The sequence below is a fragment of the Danio rerio genome, chromosome 2 (assembly GCF_049306965.1).
Source record: "Danio rerio strain Tuebingen ecotype United States chromosome 2, GRCz12tu, whole genome shotgun sequence".
In the NCBI taxonomy this organism is placed as follows: domain Eukaryota; kingdom Metazoa; phylum Chordata; class Actinopteri; order Cypriniformes; family Danionidae; genus Danio; species Danio rerio.
In genome coordinates this window covers 45,195,001-45,213,478 of record NC_133177.1, presented here as the reverse complement: position 1 = coordinate 45,213,478, position 18,478 = coordinate 45,195,001, and the positions used below count along the sequence as shown (strand labels likewise).

General features: G+C 36.6%; 2 protein-coding genes across 5 annotated transcripts in view; both read right to left on the bottom strand.

Annotated features, from left to right (window-relative positions):
• Nucleotides 1–1,701: 1,701 nt before the first annotated feature.
• cavin4a (caveolae associated protein 4a) lies at nt 1,702–8,681 on the bottom strand. Of its 2 annotated transcripts, NM_001080198.2 has the most exon segments (3): nt 1,702–1,781; nt 1,811–2,537; nt 8,196–8,681. In NM_001080198.2, coding segments are annotated over 2 exon segments (990 nt in total). In that variant the 5' UTR covers nt 8,577–8,681; the 3' UTR covers nt 1,702–1,781; nt 1,811–1,928.
• Nucleotides 8,682–9,262: 581 nt separating this feature from the next.
• tmeff1a (transmembrane protein with EGF-like and two follistatin-like domains 1a) overlaps nt 9,263–18,478 on the bottom strand; it is a 15,630-nt gene continuing 6,414 nt past the window's right edge. For 2 of the 3 annotated variants that reach the window (XM_073928947.1, XM_693888.10), the window contains exons 5-10: nt 16,776–16,802; nt 16,267–16,360; nt 14,961–15,109; nt 14,760–14,877; nt 14,016–14,174; nt 9,263–13,249 (exon numbers count right to left, since the gene is read on the bottom strand). In XM_073928947.1, the coding sequence (XP_073785048.1) occupies nt 13,165–13,249; nt 14,016–14,174; nt 14,760–14,877; nt 14,961–15,109; nt 16,267–16,360; nt 16,776–16,802 (632 nt within the window). In that variant the 3' untranslated portion in view covers nt 9,263–13,164. The remainder of the gene's footprint in view (nt 13,250–14,015; nt 14,175–14,759; nt 14,878–14,960; nt 15,110–16,266; nt 16,361–16,775; nt 16,803–18,478) is intronic. The other variant, XM_009298730.5, reaches the window with a different exon arrangement.

Below are 18,478 nucleotides of genomic sequence, written 5' to 3'. Positions count from 1 at the left end.
ACAGAAAGCTATAAATAATCAATAATCAATGACTATGCATAATTATTGAATAGAAAAAAAGCAGCGAGCCGAAATCTGATTTTGGCTAAGAGTTTTATAATGTTACCGTGTGTAGTCTGACAGTGCTGCCACACGCTGGAGCGGAGAAGAAACGACTCCATATCTAACGTTACTCCAATCGAAAAGATATGTTGCTTTTCTTGCTGGTTCTTTGAAACTGACTCTTTATTAATAACATAATTAATAATAAATGCGTGTGTGTTAACAATAAGAATGGAAAACAAATAATTATTATCATCACCACACTTTCAAAGTACAAACCATGGTTGATTTCTAGTTGCCAGAACTGTTATGTTTAGTCACAGTAAATTACCTCTGTTTATTGTTTTATGTATAGTAAAACCATTGTAAGGGCATAAAATACGTTATGTTACAAAAACCAGAGAGTAATTATTTTGGTTTTTACAAGTTTAAACGGTGATTTTTAAGTATTTTGGTTTTCAACACAACTCAATGTCTGACACATGAAAGTCATTTATAGTCAATGTTATGGTTTAAGGTTATCTGTGCTGATCTAATTATGTTTATTTTTTTTCTTTATGCTATAAATGTGGTTACTTATTATTATATGAAAAATCTTCAGTCTTTTGAGTCTTTTAAGTCGGTTGTGCTCACTAGACAATGAATGATAACTGCTTTGAAAAAGTCAAGGCAGAATTTTCTGCAATACTGTTCCTTCGGTATATGGAGGATTGTTTTATTCAATTTTTATTATTATTATTTTTTTTAAGACAACAGTATCTTTAGCAGAATAGATATCCAAACATGCTGTTCGAAATCGTAAATAAATCAGTGTTTTTGAAACTAATGAAGACAAGAGAAGTCCATTCATTTCATTTATTTAGCCTGACATGTTTACAGTCCCACAATATTTTAAATTGTTCTCAAAATAAAAAATATATTGTATTGAAAGGGGGAAATTTTTTTTTTTTTACTAAGACATTTAAAAAGAATATATTTTAGAGCAGTAATCACAATATTTTTATCCAAGGTTATCATATCAACATAATCTTATACCGGCCCATGCCTAGTGCTCACCAAAGTTGTATTATTTACAGCAAATAAGTAATATTAAAATATTACAATTCATAATACTTTTTCAGGATTCTTTGATGGACTTGAATTTACAAAAGTACTGCATTTACTATAAGGATATTTTATGTCACAATAATAAACCCTTTATTGTCACTTTTTGATTAATGCTCTTGCTCAATATTAAGATAAAACCTAAAAAACCTTTTGAACACTGTTTTATAATTTTACACATTTTCTCCCATATTTATTTTCTGAATGAGAAAAGCTGTTTGAATGATGAATTGTATTTAACACATTATTGTATTCTGTTGTCCCTAGATAAACTGTGCAGCAGTGTGTTCCTCGTGTTAGGTCTCTATGTGTTGGGCAGAGCCGCTCAGCTGTTGAGATTAATTCCAAGAGATCTTTTTTTGGCTGATGGGTCAATCTTTCTTTCACTCTGCCCGTCTCTGTCTCTATGATGTTGGTGCGAGCATGAACACAAATATTTGGAGATTGAAATGAGCTCAGTCCCTAGCATAACTACAAGCGTTTTGGACAGATTCATCTACCCTTTACCTGGTAATCGAGACACAAGTGGAAAATAAAATAGCACACAAGACTGGACATATTGAGGTTTTTTTTAATACATTTCACATGTGGCTTTATGGTAACAGAAATTACACAAACACATCTAGTGCTTGCACTGTTTATCAACTTGGTGCCCAACACACACATACTCATACACACTCACATTTTATGAAAAAAAATCTTGTCTTGCTTCCACTTACTCATGACCTTTTTTTCTGCATCTTCCATCATATCTCCACAGTTATTGTGGTGAATGGCTCTTTTCAGTCCTCATGGATACGAGTTGCTCCCTCCTCTGATACTGGACCCTCCCTTTTGTTTTCGGTAACCACCTCTGTGTAGGTCACATCTGGGCTGGACTTCCTGCCTTTGGGTGGAGTCACAGCAGGCTCCGCCTCCGCACCCTCCTGGCCCTCAGCGACCGTGCGCTCCTTCTTCAGCTTGATTTTGAAGGATTCCTTGGTGGGCGCTTTCTTAGCGATGTTTTCCTTCAGCCTCTCGCTGCTCTGCTTTATCTTCTCTCGCTGCTCGGGTGGCACGATCTTCTCACCCAAAGTGTTGAATTTGGTTCCAAGCGTCTGGCCTGTCTTACTCAGGCTCTCCTTGGTCTTGCTGAGGTTTTCTCGGGTCTTCTCGCGGGTCTTGTTCATGTTCTCTTTGGAGAACGCAGCCTTGATGTTCTCGATGCCTTTTAACCCGGACTGTTTGAGACGGGCGCCCCGGGACGACTCCGCATCCTCCACCACCATGTACTCTTCATCAGATGACAGGTCAGCAGGGATGTCATACTCATCTGGCTCCACCTCCAACTCAGCAAGCCCTGCTCCCTTGGGAGTTTTGGTGACAGCAACAGAGGGGACTTCTTTTACACCCTATGGGGGCACACAGAAACAAGAGACTATTATTTAAAACATCATGAAATCCTGGACTAAATTTTCTAAGACTTTTTTTCTATTAACTTCAATTAAGACCATGTTAGAGGGTGGTGCGGTGGCAGAGTGGGTAGCAATGTTGCATCACAGCAAGAAGGTCACTGGGTCAAGCCTCGCCTGGGTCAGTTGGTATTTCTGTGTATGTTCTCCGCGTGTTCGCGTGGGTCTTCTCTGGCTGCTCCAGCCCCTATAGGCGAATTGGGTAGTCTATATTGTCCATTTTGTATGTGTGTGAATGAGTGTATGGGTGTTTCCCAGTGATGGGTTGCAGCTGGAAGGGCTTCCGCTGTGTAAAACATATGCTGGATGAGTTGGCGGTTCATTCCGCTGTGGCGACCCCAGATTAATAAAGAGACTAAGCCGAAAAGAAAATGAATGTATGATTGAATGAAGACAATGTTAGCATCTGTTAGTTCTAATTGTAGAGAATAACTGGCTAATTTAAGCTTTTCTCCGCTATATCTTCCTTGTTAAAAATCTATATGTCATGGTGTCACTTGTAGTGATGTAGCACAAGAATGTGAGTGCTATGATGATGTGTTGGGGTCTAACTATTATTCATGATCTAAGATTCCTTATCCTGTGGGAAGAGCTACATCTGAAGTATTTGTTCAAACTGTGAGACTGCACAGTAGTTAGGCGTTCATGATGGGTTGCTATGCCGATAGTCATACCTGCCAAAATTTGTCTCTGAAATTCCAGGAGAACGGGGTGGAAGAGAGTGAGTGGCTGTGGGGTGGGATGTGATGTGGTGTGTATTGTCTGATTAACACAGTTGAGAACCTGGTTAGTAACTGTACTGTGGAACAGATTTCGGGCGGCCACTGCGATCGGACACTATACCAAAGTTGGCGACCCAGGGGTGTTACAGACTGTACCAAAAAGCTGAGGCGGGGTGAAATTACGAGAGTTTTCTGGGTGAAATAACAAAATGGGAGGGTGGCGGGAGACGGGTCTGAAATATGGGAGACTCCCGGGAAAAACAGGAGTGTTGGCAGTTATGCTGATAGTGTTTTCAGAAGTACCAACTTCAATGAGTTTATACTGAAACGTATACAAATGTGACAAAAGCAGCATTTCCCGCTTGCATTTGGAGAGCAGATCAGTGGAATGTGATTGACCATTGTGTTCTCATGCTCAACAGATACGACTAGGATTAGCTCAAATTATCACTGGTTTACAACAGCTCTGTAGCGACACTGTTTGATAACTGTCTATCAGCTGATCGTCAGCTAATTTATATGGCATTCAAATGCTGACAGACACTAATTTTAAATCCTTCAGTGCCCAAAGACAATTCTGTCCCTTCAAAGCAGGTATATGTGTTTCTAAATTTCAAAGTAAGCAGTGTTTAAATATAAAAGTCTAATATTTCCTCACGTGTTACATTTTAGTCAGAGTCAGAATAGGCCACTCTCCTGTTTCTCTGCTACATCACGCCCACTCCCCTATCTTCTGCTCACATCCAACCAGGCCCATTCAAGTTTAATTTTTCAAAAAAAGTCTGAGGTAGACTTAACCTGAAAGAGAGGAATGTCATGAGCCTTTAAGGCAGGGGTCACCAATCTAGGTCCTGGAGGGCCAGTGTCCCTGCAGGGTTTAGCTCCAACTTGCCTTAGCACACCTCCCTGGATGTTTCAAGTATACCTAGTAAGACCTTGATTAGCTTGTTCAGGTGTGTTTGATTAGGGTTGGAGCTATAATCTGCAGGACACCGGCCCTCCAGGAACAAGTTTGTTGGCTTTAAGGGATAGGTAAATGGTCAAATGTAAACGGTAAAAAGGTAAAGATGGGGTCCTGACTCTCTGGGGTCATTAAAAATCCGGGGTTTAACCCCGGCATCCTGGCCAAATTTGCCCATTGGCCTCTGTCAATCGTGGTATCCTAAAAATCCCCATATCATTATTAGCTTCATCGCTTTGTCTTCTCTCCAACTATCAGCTGGTGTGTGGTGTGCGCTCTGGCGCAATATGGCTGCAGTCACGCCACCCATGTGGATGCTGCACACTGGTGGTGAATGAGGAGATTCCCCCCAAAAAGGTTTTAAAGTGCTTTGAGTGTCCAGGAAAGTGCTAAATGTAAGGAATTTTTGTTATTATTATCGAAAAGATGGAGTGTTTATTCTTTCTTTATTAAAACGTTAAAGAATTTTAGCTCAAACCGAGTTCCTTGGCGATTCATAATTACCCTGCTAATGGCTACAGGTACTACAGTCAGAAAAACATATTCAGGAAATCAGAATTAAATAAATTGTTTACTCAAAATTTTTTATTATATCTTAATTTCCTCATCCTTAATCTAACCTAAGTGTATATGCCTTTTCAAATGCAAAAACAAAGAAAAAAATAGCACTTTTTTGAGCTTCAAAAAAACTCAATTTAAGCACCAATTCATAATTACAAAACTGTGATACCAGGATATTATTCAACAACTCTGACTGTGTTCATCTAAATAAAGAAAGGCATTCACACATATGATGGCTTGCAGGTGAGTATAATTATAGTTAAAATGTTCTTTTAATACCTGTTGATCCTGGTGCTACATTGAGATGTGATTAAATAAATAAAAAATGGTCTTTTTGTTACGCCTCTACATGTATTTTTTAAATGTATTTCACATCTGGAAGTTTGTGGACCTCAATTCAGTCCTAAACTAAATATGATTCTTTATTTCTCAAGAGCCGAAGAGTGAATTTGATCTATCATTATTTGCACATTTACAGTTCTAGCCATTAAACATAATGAAAACATTATGAAACATGAAACACACTGTAGTTTGTCTCTTTACACATCAGTCAGGCAATTTCTTCCAGTTGCAGTGCCTGCTTGTTAGGGTTTACAAGCAAAGTGGGCTAGGATTTTATGCCAGGTTATGTGAGACTACCCTTCCCAAGAGGGCAATTTTGAAGTCTTTAAGAATGGAAGTCAATGCACACTTATGAATAAACTCCCTATTCAGGGAATAACCTTAACGAGTCTCTACAGCTGTGTGAGCAGCTCTATATTAGGGCAGCTCAGAATAACCACACACAAACCCACACTCTCCCACTAACACACACTCCTAATTTAGACTAATTCATTGTCACACATATCCTTTAATTATTTATTTTTCATAATAAAATGTTGCACGACACTGTGAGATGTCAAATAGATACATTTACCAGTGTTTATGCAGTTCAGTTATCAAAATAATCAACCACAAGCCTAATTTATGTCACTCCAGAACCAACTTTTGAAGACTGGAGATAGCAGATGTTAGTTTAAACAACACAATCTCACAGCAATTCATAAATTCATTCAATTCTTTTTGATTTAGTGGCTAATTCATATAAATTTGTACAATCTCATTCGTACAATTTAGCATGATTTGCTCATCACCCAATGACGACTGGGTTAAGGGGTGGGGTTGGTGTGGTGTGCTCCTTTAAAAATCATACATTTATAAAAGACTCAACTCGTACAAATTCATACGGATTAGCAATTAAACTGACAAAACGTACAATAGTTAAGTTTCCTCATGAGATCAGGCTAGTTTAAAAAGCAAATTTGGGTTTAAGAGATTTCTGTCAAATTTTATCAATGAAAAGGCATGGACACTGTGATCTTCACAGATATCTTCATTTGTGCATTTGAGTTTCCCTATCAAACAAAAACTTTACAGGTGGAGAGTATTGAAGTGAACCACACAACATCATTTACTCAGTTTAGTAGTATTTGTGCTATCAATTAACACCCAAATAAACATTGCAGAACTCATTTTGCACTTGACTTGGTGTGATGGTTTCTGTAGGAGGAGATACTGCCACGAACAACAGGAGTATATGTAGAAGAGAGAAGACAAATGTTTATGAGAGGATGTCTATGTTTTTGACATCTAATAGACATTCAAACATAAACTGTGTAAATAAAACAAGACAAAATTTGGGCTATTTATGAAAAAATTATATATATATAACAATAGTAGTCATCAAGATAGATTACAAAGACTTAACACTATTTATTCCTGTCTCTTTGATGAATAGTAGATTTTTGGGTCATACTTTTATTTTGACGGTCCGTTTGTTGAATTTAATTTACATACCATCTACATGCCAACTAATTCTCATTAGATTATAAGTAGACTGTTAAGGTTGGGGTTAGGGTTAATGTAAGTGTACTTGCTAAGTTTCTTATAGTCTCTAAAAGTCTGTTGAAGGAGCAGTATCAACAGATATTAAGCAGACAGTCTACTAATACTCAAATGGGCCATCAAAATAAAGTGTTAGCGATTTTTGTACTATTGTTATTGACGTCTCTTACTCACAGACCAAATTAAGCCCAAATTAGATATTATATTGTCTTCATTTGTGTTCATTTGTTTGGAATGGCAACAGATGTTATCCTAAAATATGAATTATCATCAGTACGGTTCACCTACAACCCTTTGCTGATTTTAGAAAATTGCATTGGTCATTATGGAAATGAGCGTCTGCAAAAGTGTTTTTTTTTATTTGCTGTTCCTTCTGCAGTTTTAATGTGATTGCGGTCTCACACTAATTAGTTTGTTTAGCAAGTCTAGCTGTAAGAATCTTTAGATATTCCCCAGAACACTGTCTAAGATGATTAAGGCCAAATCTCCTTCCCTGTTTCTCTCATTCTGGTAGTCTCTTAAATAGGCATTAGGGTTGTCACGATACTATAAATTTAGGCCATGATGCTATACCAGTTGAAGTATCAGGATACCAAGTAGTATCGCGAAACTTTAGTAATTCATAATTCAAATCTACAAAATAAAGCAAATTGTCTTGATACTTAAATTTCATTAATAATTCCCTCATTATTGAAAACCTATTATTTTTACAGCCGTTCTGTTTTATTTGTATATACTGGGACTGTTTTGTTGTTAATGCAGTAATAATAGTTAAATAAATAAATATTTAAATTATTGACCACGCCATATGATGTCATGACTGCTTGTGTCATTTGTTTTTTCGTTTATTTTGTATGTAACTGACCAACAAAAAATACATTAAAATTAAGATACAAATTATACCAAACAAATCTCATTACAAGAGATTTTTTCAACTAAATATGAGGTGAAAATGTATTGTTTTCTTAGTATTTCCCGTTGCTATTTTCAGTTTTTCTCATCTATTGTATTTTTTTTCAGTCTTATCAGATAAGAATTCAAAGTAATTACAAATTTTCACCAATTCTACACAGTTTTGCAGCCTTTAATGCAGACTGTTAAAATTTGACTAAAATAAAGTAGTCTATTGATTACTTGTCGGCACAAATGAGTGAGCAGTTTAGTGACTTTTCCACATGCAACAACTATCGTAGAACCGTTAATGACGATACCACCATTTACAAACAATAGTGTCACCGCTATTATTTTGGAGCCATAGTATTGCGGTGCTACCGGTAAACCGTGTAACCCAATAGGCATATCAAAAATATCTGTATGACACTCATCCGTCACACTAAAAGAAACAGGCAACCCATTCACCTCTAGAAAGGAAATTCTCAAGTGCGCCCCCTGTTGATATGCGTGACAGAACCAGCTTTCAAAACGGCACACCCTCATTCACCAATAACCCACATGTGGATGTGATTTTACCTGATAGATAACAACCCTGAACTTGTTGCGTGTGAGGAGCTCATCTTGCGTAGTTTCCACTTTCTTCACGCGCACGTTCTGTTTCTCCACACGTGAACGTACTTCTTTAACATGTGTGCTCACACGCCGGGCCTTCTGCAGCAGTTTGTCGACAGTCGTCGCTGTGGCCCCGTGGTCACGAGCCAGTTTGAGAAGCTCGGACTGGACAGCGCTGACCGAGCCCTCGAGCTGCTGTTGGCGTTCCTCCATACGCTGCTGGCTTGCCTGGACGCCATCGATGATTGTTGACACACGCTCCAGCAGAGACAGAATGGACAGGGCAGAGACGGGCTGCCCGGATTCATCCTCAACCCCTAATATGACATCTCCTCTCTTTTCCATCTCCAATTCTCCCTAAAAGTGCAGCCAGAGATGGGTAAAGGGACTCAAACGCACAGTACTAGGAGAAACTGACACTCCTAAAGAGAGACCCCACTGGAATCTGACGAACTCCACCCCTGTTCACACGCACACATAGATATAAATGCATGGATATAAATACAACTGTAAGATGATCCTAAGACATTTCTGAAAGCTGTATCACAGAAGTGTTGGAAAGCCCCTTTAATTCATACGCTGCTGCATGGTGTGCATGTGTTCTAGTGGCTTGTGCATATGCATACTGTGTGTCTCTGAAATATCTAAAATGACCGTGGCATTGATGAAGAGCGCAAATTTGTGTGTTTGTGTGGTGAGGTGGACTTACTTTTATAAATCTAGCCCCCTGCAGCATACCGTCAACTCAACTGAAGCCAACAGCTGCGGACACACACATAGTCACACACACACACACACACACACACACACACACACACACACACACACACACACACACACACACACACACACACAGTGTAAACTGACCTTGGAGGTGTTTCACATCAGCGTTTTGACCTCTGACCTCACTTTCGGGCAACCTGACATGTGAAAACTGCATCTCCCAACATGCACTTGGAACTGCTGAAAAAAATACACTGGTACATATTGAGTTCAATGCCACAGAGGAAAGAAACACACTAGAGAATACATTTTTCATTAAAACTCACTTTATAAACAGATTTGACATGCAACATTATGCAGCACTTCTCATAACATCAAGTTTACAAACTGATTTAAGACTGACACAGATACACATACCATGACTTACTTTACAGGAATTTCAATTGAATGAGGTTTGGGTTGTGAATTGTGTTATAAACTTCTTTTGGCTCTGTTTCAGAAGCTAAAAGATTTCACAGTTTTCCCCAGTTTTATTTGATTGATTTTTCTATGTGAGACAAAGTGACGCATTACTGTAGCTAGGGATGTCCAGATCCAATCATGTGATCAAAAATCGGGCCCCATCATGCGGTTTCATACTCGATCGGAATCGGACATTACCTCCTGATTAGGACTCAATACAGTGCATCCGGAAAGCATTCCAAAGTATTTCCAAATTGTTACAAAATGTTCCAGCCTTATTCCAAAATGGATTAAATCCATTCATTTTCTCAAAAATCTACACACAATACCCCATAATGACAATGTGAAAAAAAAAAGATTTTTTGAAATTGTTGCAAATTTATTAAGAATAAAAAAGCTGAAAAATTCACATGTACATCAGTATTTACCTTTGCCGTGAAGCTCTAAATTGAGCTCAGCTACATTCTGTTTCCACTGATCATTCTTGAGATGTTTCAGCAGCTTAATTGGAGTTTACTTGTAGTAAATTCAGTTGATTGCATGATTTAAAAAGGCATACACGTGTCTATGTAAGGTCCAAGGGTTGACAGTGCATGTCAAAGCACAAACCAAGCATGAAGACAAAGGAATTGTCTGTAGACCTCCAAGACAGGATTGTTTTGAGGCACAAGGGTGGGAAAGGTTACAGAAACATTTCTGCTGCTCTGAAAGTTCCAATAAACACAGTGGCCTCCATCATCCATACGTGTAAGATGTTTGAAACCGGCAGGACTCTTCTTAGAGCTGGCCGGCCATCTAAGCTGACTCATCGGAGGAGTAGTAAGGACGGTGATTACTAACCAGATGGTTACTCTGAACTCCAGCGTTCTTCTGTGGAGAGAGGAGAACCTTACAGAAGGACAACCATCTGTACAGCAATCCACTAGTCAGGCCTGTATGGTAGAGTGGCCAGGCGCAAGCAACTCCCCGCCTGGAATTTGCCAGAAGGCATCTGAAGGACTCTCAGACCATAAGAAACAAAATTCTCTGGTCTGATGAGACTAAAATATAACTCTTTGGAGTGAATGCCAGGCGTTACGTTTGGAGAAAACCAGGCGCCGTTTATCACCAGGCTAATACCATCCCTACAGTGAAGCATGGTGGTGGCAGCATTATGCTGTGGGGATGTTTTATCAGCAGCAGGAACTGGAGGACTAGTCAGGATAGAGGGAAAGATGAATGCAGCAATGTACATACATCCTGAATGAAAACTTGCTTCAGAGTGCTCTTGACCTCAGACTGGGGCGACGGTTCATCTTCCAGCAGGACAATGACCCAAAGCACACCGCCAACATATCAGTGTAGTGGTTTTACAACAACTCTGTGAATGTCCTTGAGTGGCTCAGCCAGAGCCCAGATGTAAATCCTATTGAACATCTCTGGAGAGATCTGAAAATGGCTGTACACCGTCTTTTCCCATTCAACCTGATAGAGATTGAGAGGTACTGCAAAGAAGAATGAGCAAAAATTCACAAATACAGGTGTGCCAAGCTTGAGGCATCATATTCAAAAAGACTTGAGGCTGTAATTGCTGCCAAAGGTGCATCAACTAAGTATTGAGCAAAGGCTGTAAATATTTATGTACATGTGATTTTACAGGTTTTGTATATATATATATATATATATATATATATATATATATATATATATATATATACTCATTTTTTAACAGTTAGTTGTGCGTTAGACCTCTTTCTTGACTTCACACAGAAACAGCAATGTGTGGGGCATGACATCACTTTGTTGCAGAGTCACTGGGAAAAGTGGAACATGGAAGCAGCTTGAAGCGGAAAGCGCGAGTATGGAGTTATTATAAAGTTGATGATGACAGCATTGCCGTAGCAAACTGTGAGATATGTAAACTTCTTTATTATTTTTTTAATGTATCATAGAAAAATTGTATCGCGTTTCGGTATCGGTAGATACTCAAAATCAAATGACTCTGACTCGAGGGCAAAAAAAACCCTGATCGGGACATCCCTAACTGTAGCTGCTGTATAAAAACAATTGGAATGATAAAATGTGCAGTTTGCACTACAAAGTAATGTGTTTATGGTGATAATTGTGATGGCAGCATAATGGATTGTTTTTGTACAGTTAAAATAAATTTAACCTTCTGACGGCAGAAGCCTTACACAGTCAGGTAAAAATGAGGTAAAATGGCCATAATTCCATCTTATTTTCAAAATAAGATGGATATAAGTTAAAGCAGATATATAACAACATTCTGGCAGGAATAGGCTTTACAAACACTCTCTGACCTTTCACCCCTAGGGTTCACAATTGTAAGTGTGTTACACAGTGTTACTCAATGTCATTTTCGCGCTGTAATGACTTGTACGGGAACACAACCATAACAAACTTTGGACAGTAAAAACAACTATAGTAGAGTTTATGTTGGCTTGGGAAGCCTGATTTTTTGGAAATAGCTTTAGAAGCTACAAGTTTGAGTGAAGAAAAAAATATTTCTTGCATGTGGTAAAGCATTGCATGAATTAACACATTGTTAGCATGTTTACAAAATTTAAGCAGAATGCTAGCCTCGATTAGCGTGTTGTTCGTGTTTTTCTAAATGCTAAAAACATGTGCCGCCATAAATTGGAATGTTTAATACACAGCTATAGGATTGTAGGAAGTTTTAACATATTGCTAACGTGATTTAGTGGTGTTGGAGAGCCTTACCTGAATGTTTAAAAGAGTTTTGAGAAAGAAAGAATAAAAGAATAGGCATCTTTTGCTAGCATGATTAAATATGTTAAGCATCCCTTACATCATTTTAACATATTGTTAGCATGAATTAGCATGTTGCTAGCATGTTTCTAGAATATTAGCTAGCTTTTGAACTTGGCATATGTTGATTTAACATTTTGAGATGTTTAAAAGTTATATATATCCTCATTGAAACTGTTAGTTTTGATTGTCTGTTTTTATGAAAACCACAAGTCTGATCAGTTAGAATAGATAAAACCTCCTAAACATCTGACCTGAGTTTTTCAAAGCTTGAAAACTAGAAATTCAGTTCCAGATGAAGAAAATAGTAAATAGTAGATCAGTACACTGACTCTTGGACTTCTTATTTCTTTGCTTTTAAGATCATTTAATTTCATTTGATGCGTGTTATAGCTAGGTGTCAAGATATTATGACTATGTGGCTGTTGCAAAGGTTTTCTGGACATATTTGCCTCTCATATTTTGTCTCTATGTTGTGAAGGAGATCTGGACCGTTTCTTAATGGCCAAAGTGAGAAAAACATAAATGTATGTATATAAACACCCTAGCATCTTGCCAGCATGTTTTACATACCAGACATCACTCATATATATTTTTTCAGAAGATACTGTTCTACTTAATGTAAACATTTGACCATGTGGATTTACTGCATTCAGACTAATTAAAAAATGAGGAGAAAAGATGAACAAAAGCAATAATAAATTAAAAAGCAATAAATAGGGTGGAATAAGGCCACTGAAATACTATAATATTGACATATAAAACTCTAAAGAACTTTTCAAAATTTCAATTCAATTCACCCTTATTTCTATAGCGCTTTTACAATGTATATTGCATCAAAGCAGCTTCCCATAGAAGATCATAGTAAAGTAAAACATTGAAATTGAAAAAATAAGCTACTGGGAATGTGTGTTTGTGATGTATGTGTGCGTGGAGGAATGTGTATGTTTAGTGTATATTTTGTGCGTTTCGGTTTTAGTTATACAATCCTGCGTCCTCCATCTTTGGGAAAGTGTCCCTTATTCTGTTTCTGAAGACGTGCTCGAGGCTTTTTTGGATGAATCCTAAAAGGCAACAGTTTGTAGATTTGGTGAGTGCGTGATATCTGTGCATGTTTCATTGTTAGCATTATTTTAGTGCATGCTCATGTGCAGTGTTGGGGGTAACGCATTACAAGTAACACGAGTTACGTAATAATATAAATGTTCTAAGTAATGAGTAAAGTATAAAAATTAAAGTATCAATACTTTTTAGTTTAATAAATTACCTTATATAAGATATATAGCTGAATTAAAAGATCGTAGTCACATTAAATCCTGCACGCAATGAGAAAATGCAGGAACAGACAGAAACCAAGATAGCAAAGGCTTACATTTCTGTGATGGAAGTATTCTGAACGAATCAAAGAAAGGGAAAAGGGGATTATAGTCTCAATGAACAGTGATTTTACATCACTAATGAGACAAAAAGTACAAAAGTAGTAAACACATTGCTTTACACTTTCATTAATCTGTATAAGGCATATAGATTGAGGGCCAGAAGTGCTTAGAAAATAACATTATCCTCCATTATTATTTTTTGATGTGTTTTTAAGGTAAACAAAAGTTATGGAATGCATTATTAATAACAGAGCTTCTTTAATAAATAAAAAATAGAAGAAGAAAAAAATCCTGCAAGTTCTAAAAGAGATCCTCAGCCAGGTCAGAAAAAGTAACTCAAAAGTACCACAAGTTACTAGTTACTTTTTTGTGGAGTAACTCAATATTGTAATGCATTACTTTCAAAAGTAACTGCCCCCAACACTGTGCACGTTCATGTGATAAGTTTTACCTTGTGATGCATATTATGATAGCGATGATGATGCTGATCTGTACAGCGGCAATGATCGCAGCAATCAGGATGTACTGAAGCTTCTGTCCATTGGGCACCACATATAACTCACTGAAGTCTCTTAGCTCACAGTGCTTGCCAGAAAACCCCAAATTACACCTAAATGACAAGACCAAAACGCATCAAACCCAAACAACTGAAGTCAGAATTATTAGCCCTTCTGAATTATTAGTCATTAAAGTATCAGCCAAGATTTTTTCAACTCATTTCTAAACATAATAGTTTTAATAACTCATTTCTAAAAACTGATTTATTTTATCTTTGCCATGATGACAGTAAATAATGTTTTATTAGATATTTTCAAGATACTAGTATTCAGCTTAAAGTGACATTTAGAGACTTAACTAGGTTAATTAGGCAAGTCATTGTATAATAATGCTCTGTAGACAATCAAAAACTAAGGGGGCTAAAAATATTGACCTTAAGCGGTTTTTAAAAAACTAAAAGCTGCTTTTATTTTTAATGAAAATACATTATACTATTATACTATATTATACTATATATATACTGAAATAAAACAAATCAGACTTTTTCAAGAAGAAAAAATATTATAGGAAATACTTAAAAAAATGTCTTGCTTTGATAAACATTATTTGGGAAATACTTGAAATTGAAATTCACAGGAGGGCTAATCATTTTGACATCTAATTTACAAGTGTGTATTGTGCGTATGTTTGGTTCTACCTGCATGTTGCCAGATCATTTTTCATCTCACAGGTTCCATGTACACATGAGCTGCTGTTGATTTCAGGACATGGCATCGCTCTGCCAACATTAGCTCCGCCCACTAGCACAGCTGAACCTATAGGATGAATCAAACACAGAATAATGCCGCATTTCCATTTAGCATTGTGAAGATTCGTCTAATGCGGGATTTGTGTTTACCTGAACACTGTCCAAGGTGTCGGACATTAATCTGAGCTTGTTTCAGGCAGGAAGCTTCTCTGACCTGACATGGATTACTGTAAGACTGTCCATCTGATCCACACACTGGGTTCAGATTGTAGCCACCGCAGTCTATATTACACACACACCTTGAAGAGCAGATAAATATTACTGATACGATTGCCTCAAATGGAGATTTGTGAGATGAAAAGCTAATAAACGATTAAGATGTGAGAATTTAAATAAAATAAGGTGATGTAAAATTTATTGAAGTAAAACCGAAAACATTTGCATAATTTCCAGATTCAAATACTTGAAAATGAAGAATTTAAAGATGAATTTTAGCACTGTAGCTTTGTAATACATTACTTATTAGGAGTTTTTAAAAACTGTATATTACAATTTGCAGTAATTAGATAATCAATAATTAGTAATCAATAATTCGATTTTAGGATGTTAATGTATAAAAATGAATAATTAAATAAATGTATTATACCTGAGCAGTGTACAATTATTTAGATTTTTACAACCAAATTTTAATTTTTTTATTATATTTAACTACTACTAATAGTAAAAGTGGTACTGTGGATGTGTCCTTTATCATTTATAATTAAAATATTAACTTAAACCTTATAATAAATATTTTATGCTATTGCCTGTTCGTCTGTTCGTTCATTTAAGGGTTTGGCTGACAAACATTTTACAAACCCCTGATCTGTCACACAGAGTCGTACAATAATAGTAAATCAAAGCAATTGAAGTAAAACTGAAAACATGCATAATTTACAGATACAATTGGTTGGAAATGAAGGATATAAAGATGAATTTTAGCACTAGCTTTGTAATACATGTCATATTATGATTTTTTAGTTGTATTGTGAAACAAGACAATTGTAATTTGCAGTAACAGCAATATATTACAGAAGCTTCACATAATTAGATTTTAGGATTTTAAGGTATGAAAATGACAGAGTAAATACATTTATTATACCTGTGTAGCATAATTATTTACTACACTTTTATACACTTAACTTTTTAAAAAATGATTACTAATAGTAAAAGTGTTCACTCAAGTGTTCAATCCACTTAAATCTGTAATTTTAATTAAATAACTTAATTCCTTCATGTTGTCCCAACACTGATTGATTGCGTGGAACCCAGCATTTTTTACAGTGTAAGGTGGATACATACAAACATACAAATTTACATAGATATGCCAATAATTCATTTAAGAGTTTGCCTGACAAACATATTACCAACCCTTGCTCTGTCGTACAGAAACACACACAAGCAAACATCGACCCACCAAATGCCTTCAGAGTCTTCATCACACTCTGCCCCAAACCTGCAGCTGGAACACCTGGAGTATGTGCTGGGCTCCAGGCCTGAGCTCTCCAGATCTACACACAAACAGACACACATAGTTGATACAAAATATAATATTGCTTCGAAAATTTGCTATTGCGTCCTTACAGGGGTAGTTCAACCGAAAAAAGTCATAATTTACTTGCACCTTTTACTTGTTTCAAAGCTGTTTGACTTTTATTCTTCTGTTGAACACAAAGGAGCTGGAAACCTGAAACCATTGATTCCACAGAATTTGTTTTCTCTACTATGTATTTCAGTGATTACAGGTTTTCCACTTTCTTCAAAATACCTTCTTTCATGTTCAACAGAATAAAGAAACTCATAAAGGTTTGGAATCTTCATTTTGTATCACCCTAGCTATCCCTTTAAAGTCACAATCAAACTTTTATCATGTGTATGTTATTTAAATTATTTTATTGTAGGGTGGAAAGGAGCTTTAGGGCACACCTGTATCTCCTGATGCAGATTCAGCATCTGAGAAAGAAAGGACAAACATGTAAATCATCATGTCTGATTTAAGGTTTTAAGGGCACCGATTTTAACAATTTGTTCATGATTTATTATCTTATGTGTCTCCAGAATTTAAATCTGTAAAGTTTCAGCTCAAAATACCCATCAGATTTTTTATTATACCTTTTTAAATCTGGGAAACGTGAGTTTTAACATTGTAGCTGTTTTTGTTGCCTGTGCCTTTAATGCTAATGAGCTGGTTCTTCTCACCCACCGTCCCCACATGTTTGTCACAGCTATACCCCTCATGTAGACAAACAGCTCAGTGACAGAGAAGAATGAAGCAGATCTCCCTTACTACAGTAAGAACTTTCACAATAAATATTTGATGTATTTGTTGCGAAGATAATTCAAGCCTTTCTGAAGTGATGAGTCACACACAATGTCGTTATAAAGTCACACGCACACACACACGTTAGCTTTGCACTGTTTTTGCATAGCAAATGTGACAGGGTATACGTAAATATCCACTGCTGTATAAACATCGTTATGTTAATGTACAAAATAAACCTGATTTAAGTTCACAAACTGGAATTGAAGCGTCTTCTTTCATAATTGTAAGCTATGCGGCTGTGGTGATGAATTACGTAGCAATTTTACTATCTTTATTACAAACATGCACTGTTTTAAAAACGTTTTAAACTTGTAAAACTCATTCTTAATCATATTTGATGATGTTTGATGATCACAGAGAGCTAAACAGATCTTTTAATCCTAGTTGCTTTGTGCACGTCCTGTCTTGTTGATATGATTATACGCGTTACTACGGAGACATGTAAATACGTGGCTGTCAATCAATTCGGTGGGCGGGGAAACCGCACTCCTACGTCAAGTTGCAATAGGCCTCAAAATGGGAGGGATTTGGATCCTATTCTAACATCAGGAAATAAAAAAAAGAGACTTATTATCTTTACATCACCCCAATATGACGGGACACACTATACCTACACACTGTTCTGTCCAAACAGCTTAAAAAAGATGATTTCAACATAGGTGCCCTTTAAAAATACTGAATAAACACGATTGCAATTAATGGTGAACACATAACATGAACAAACTTCAGTTCAAATCTGTGCATCTTCATGGGTTTGTGTGTGGTGTCCGTGCAATGACATTCAATTTTCTAAACTTGCGTGTGTACAAATGTTTAAAACAAAGTGCAACTGTGCACACTCTTATAAATTAATGAACCAGAAAAAAGAAAAAGGGGTTTTTTATGTGATGCCATAGAAAAACCTTTATTTTAAAAGCTTTTTGAGTAAGCTTTTTGAGTAACCATACTACTACTACTGTGAAGAACAGTGTCATAAAAACAACCTTTTGTGGAATGAAAAGGTTCCAAGTATGTTAAATGTTCTGTGTAAAACCATCAAAACCAATAAAGAACTTTTCATTTTAAGAGTGTATATCATTTACGCTTTTAATTCCAATTTTTTTTTCTTGCGATTTAAGATTAAACATTTTATTCCTTAGACCAGGGGTTCCCAAACTTTTTAGCACGCGACCCCTAAAATAACAATGCCAGTGACTCGCGACCCCCAATATCCTCTGAGGTGTTTATAAATACAGAAAACTTGCATGCAATGGCGCACACACACACCAATAGACCAAAGTCTATTCTTCGTATAATTTTTTAAATG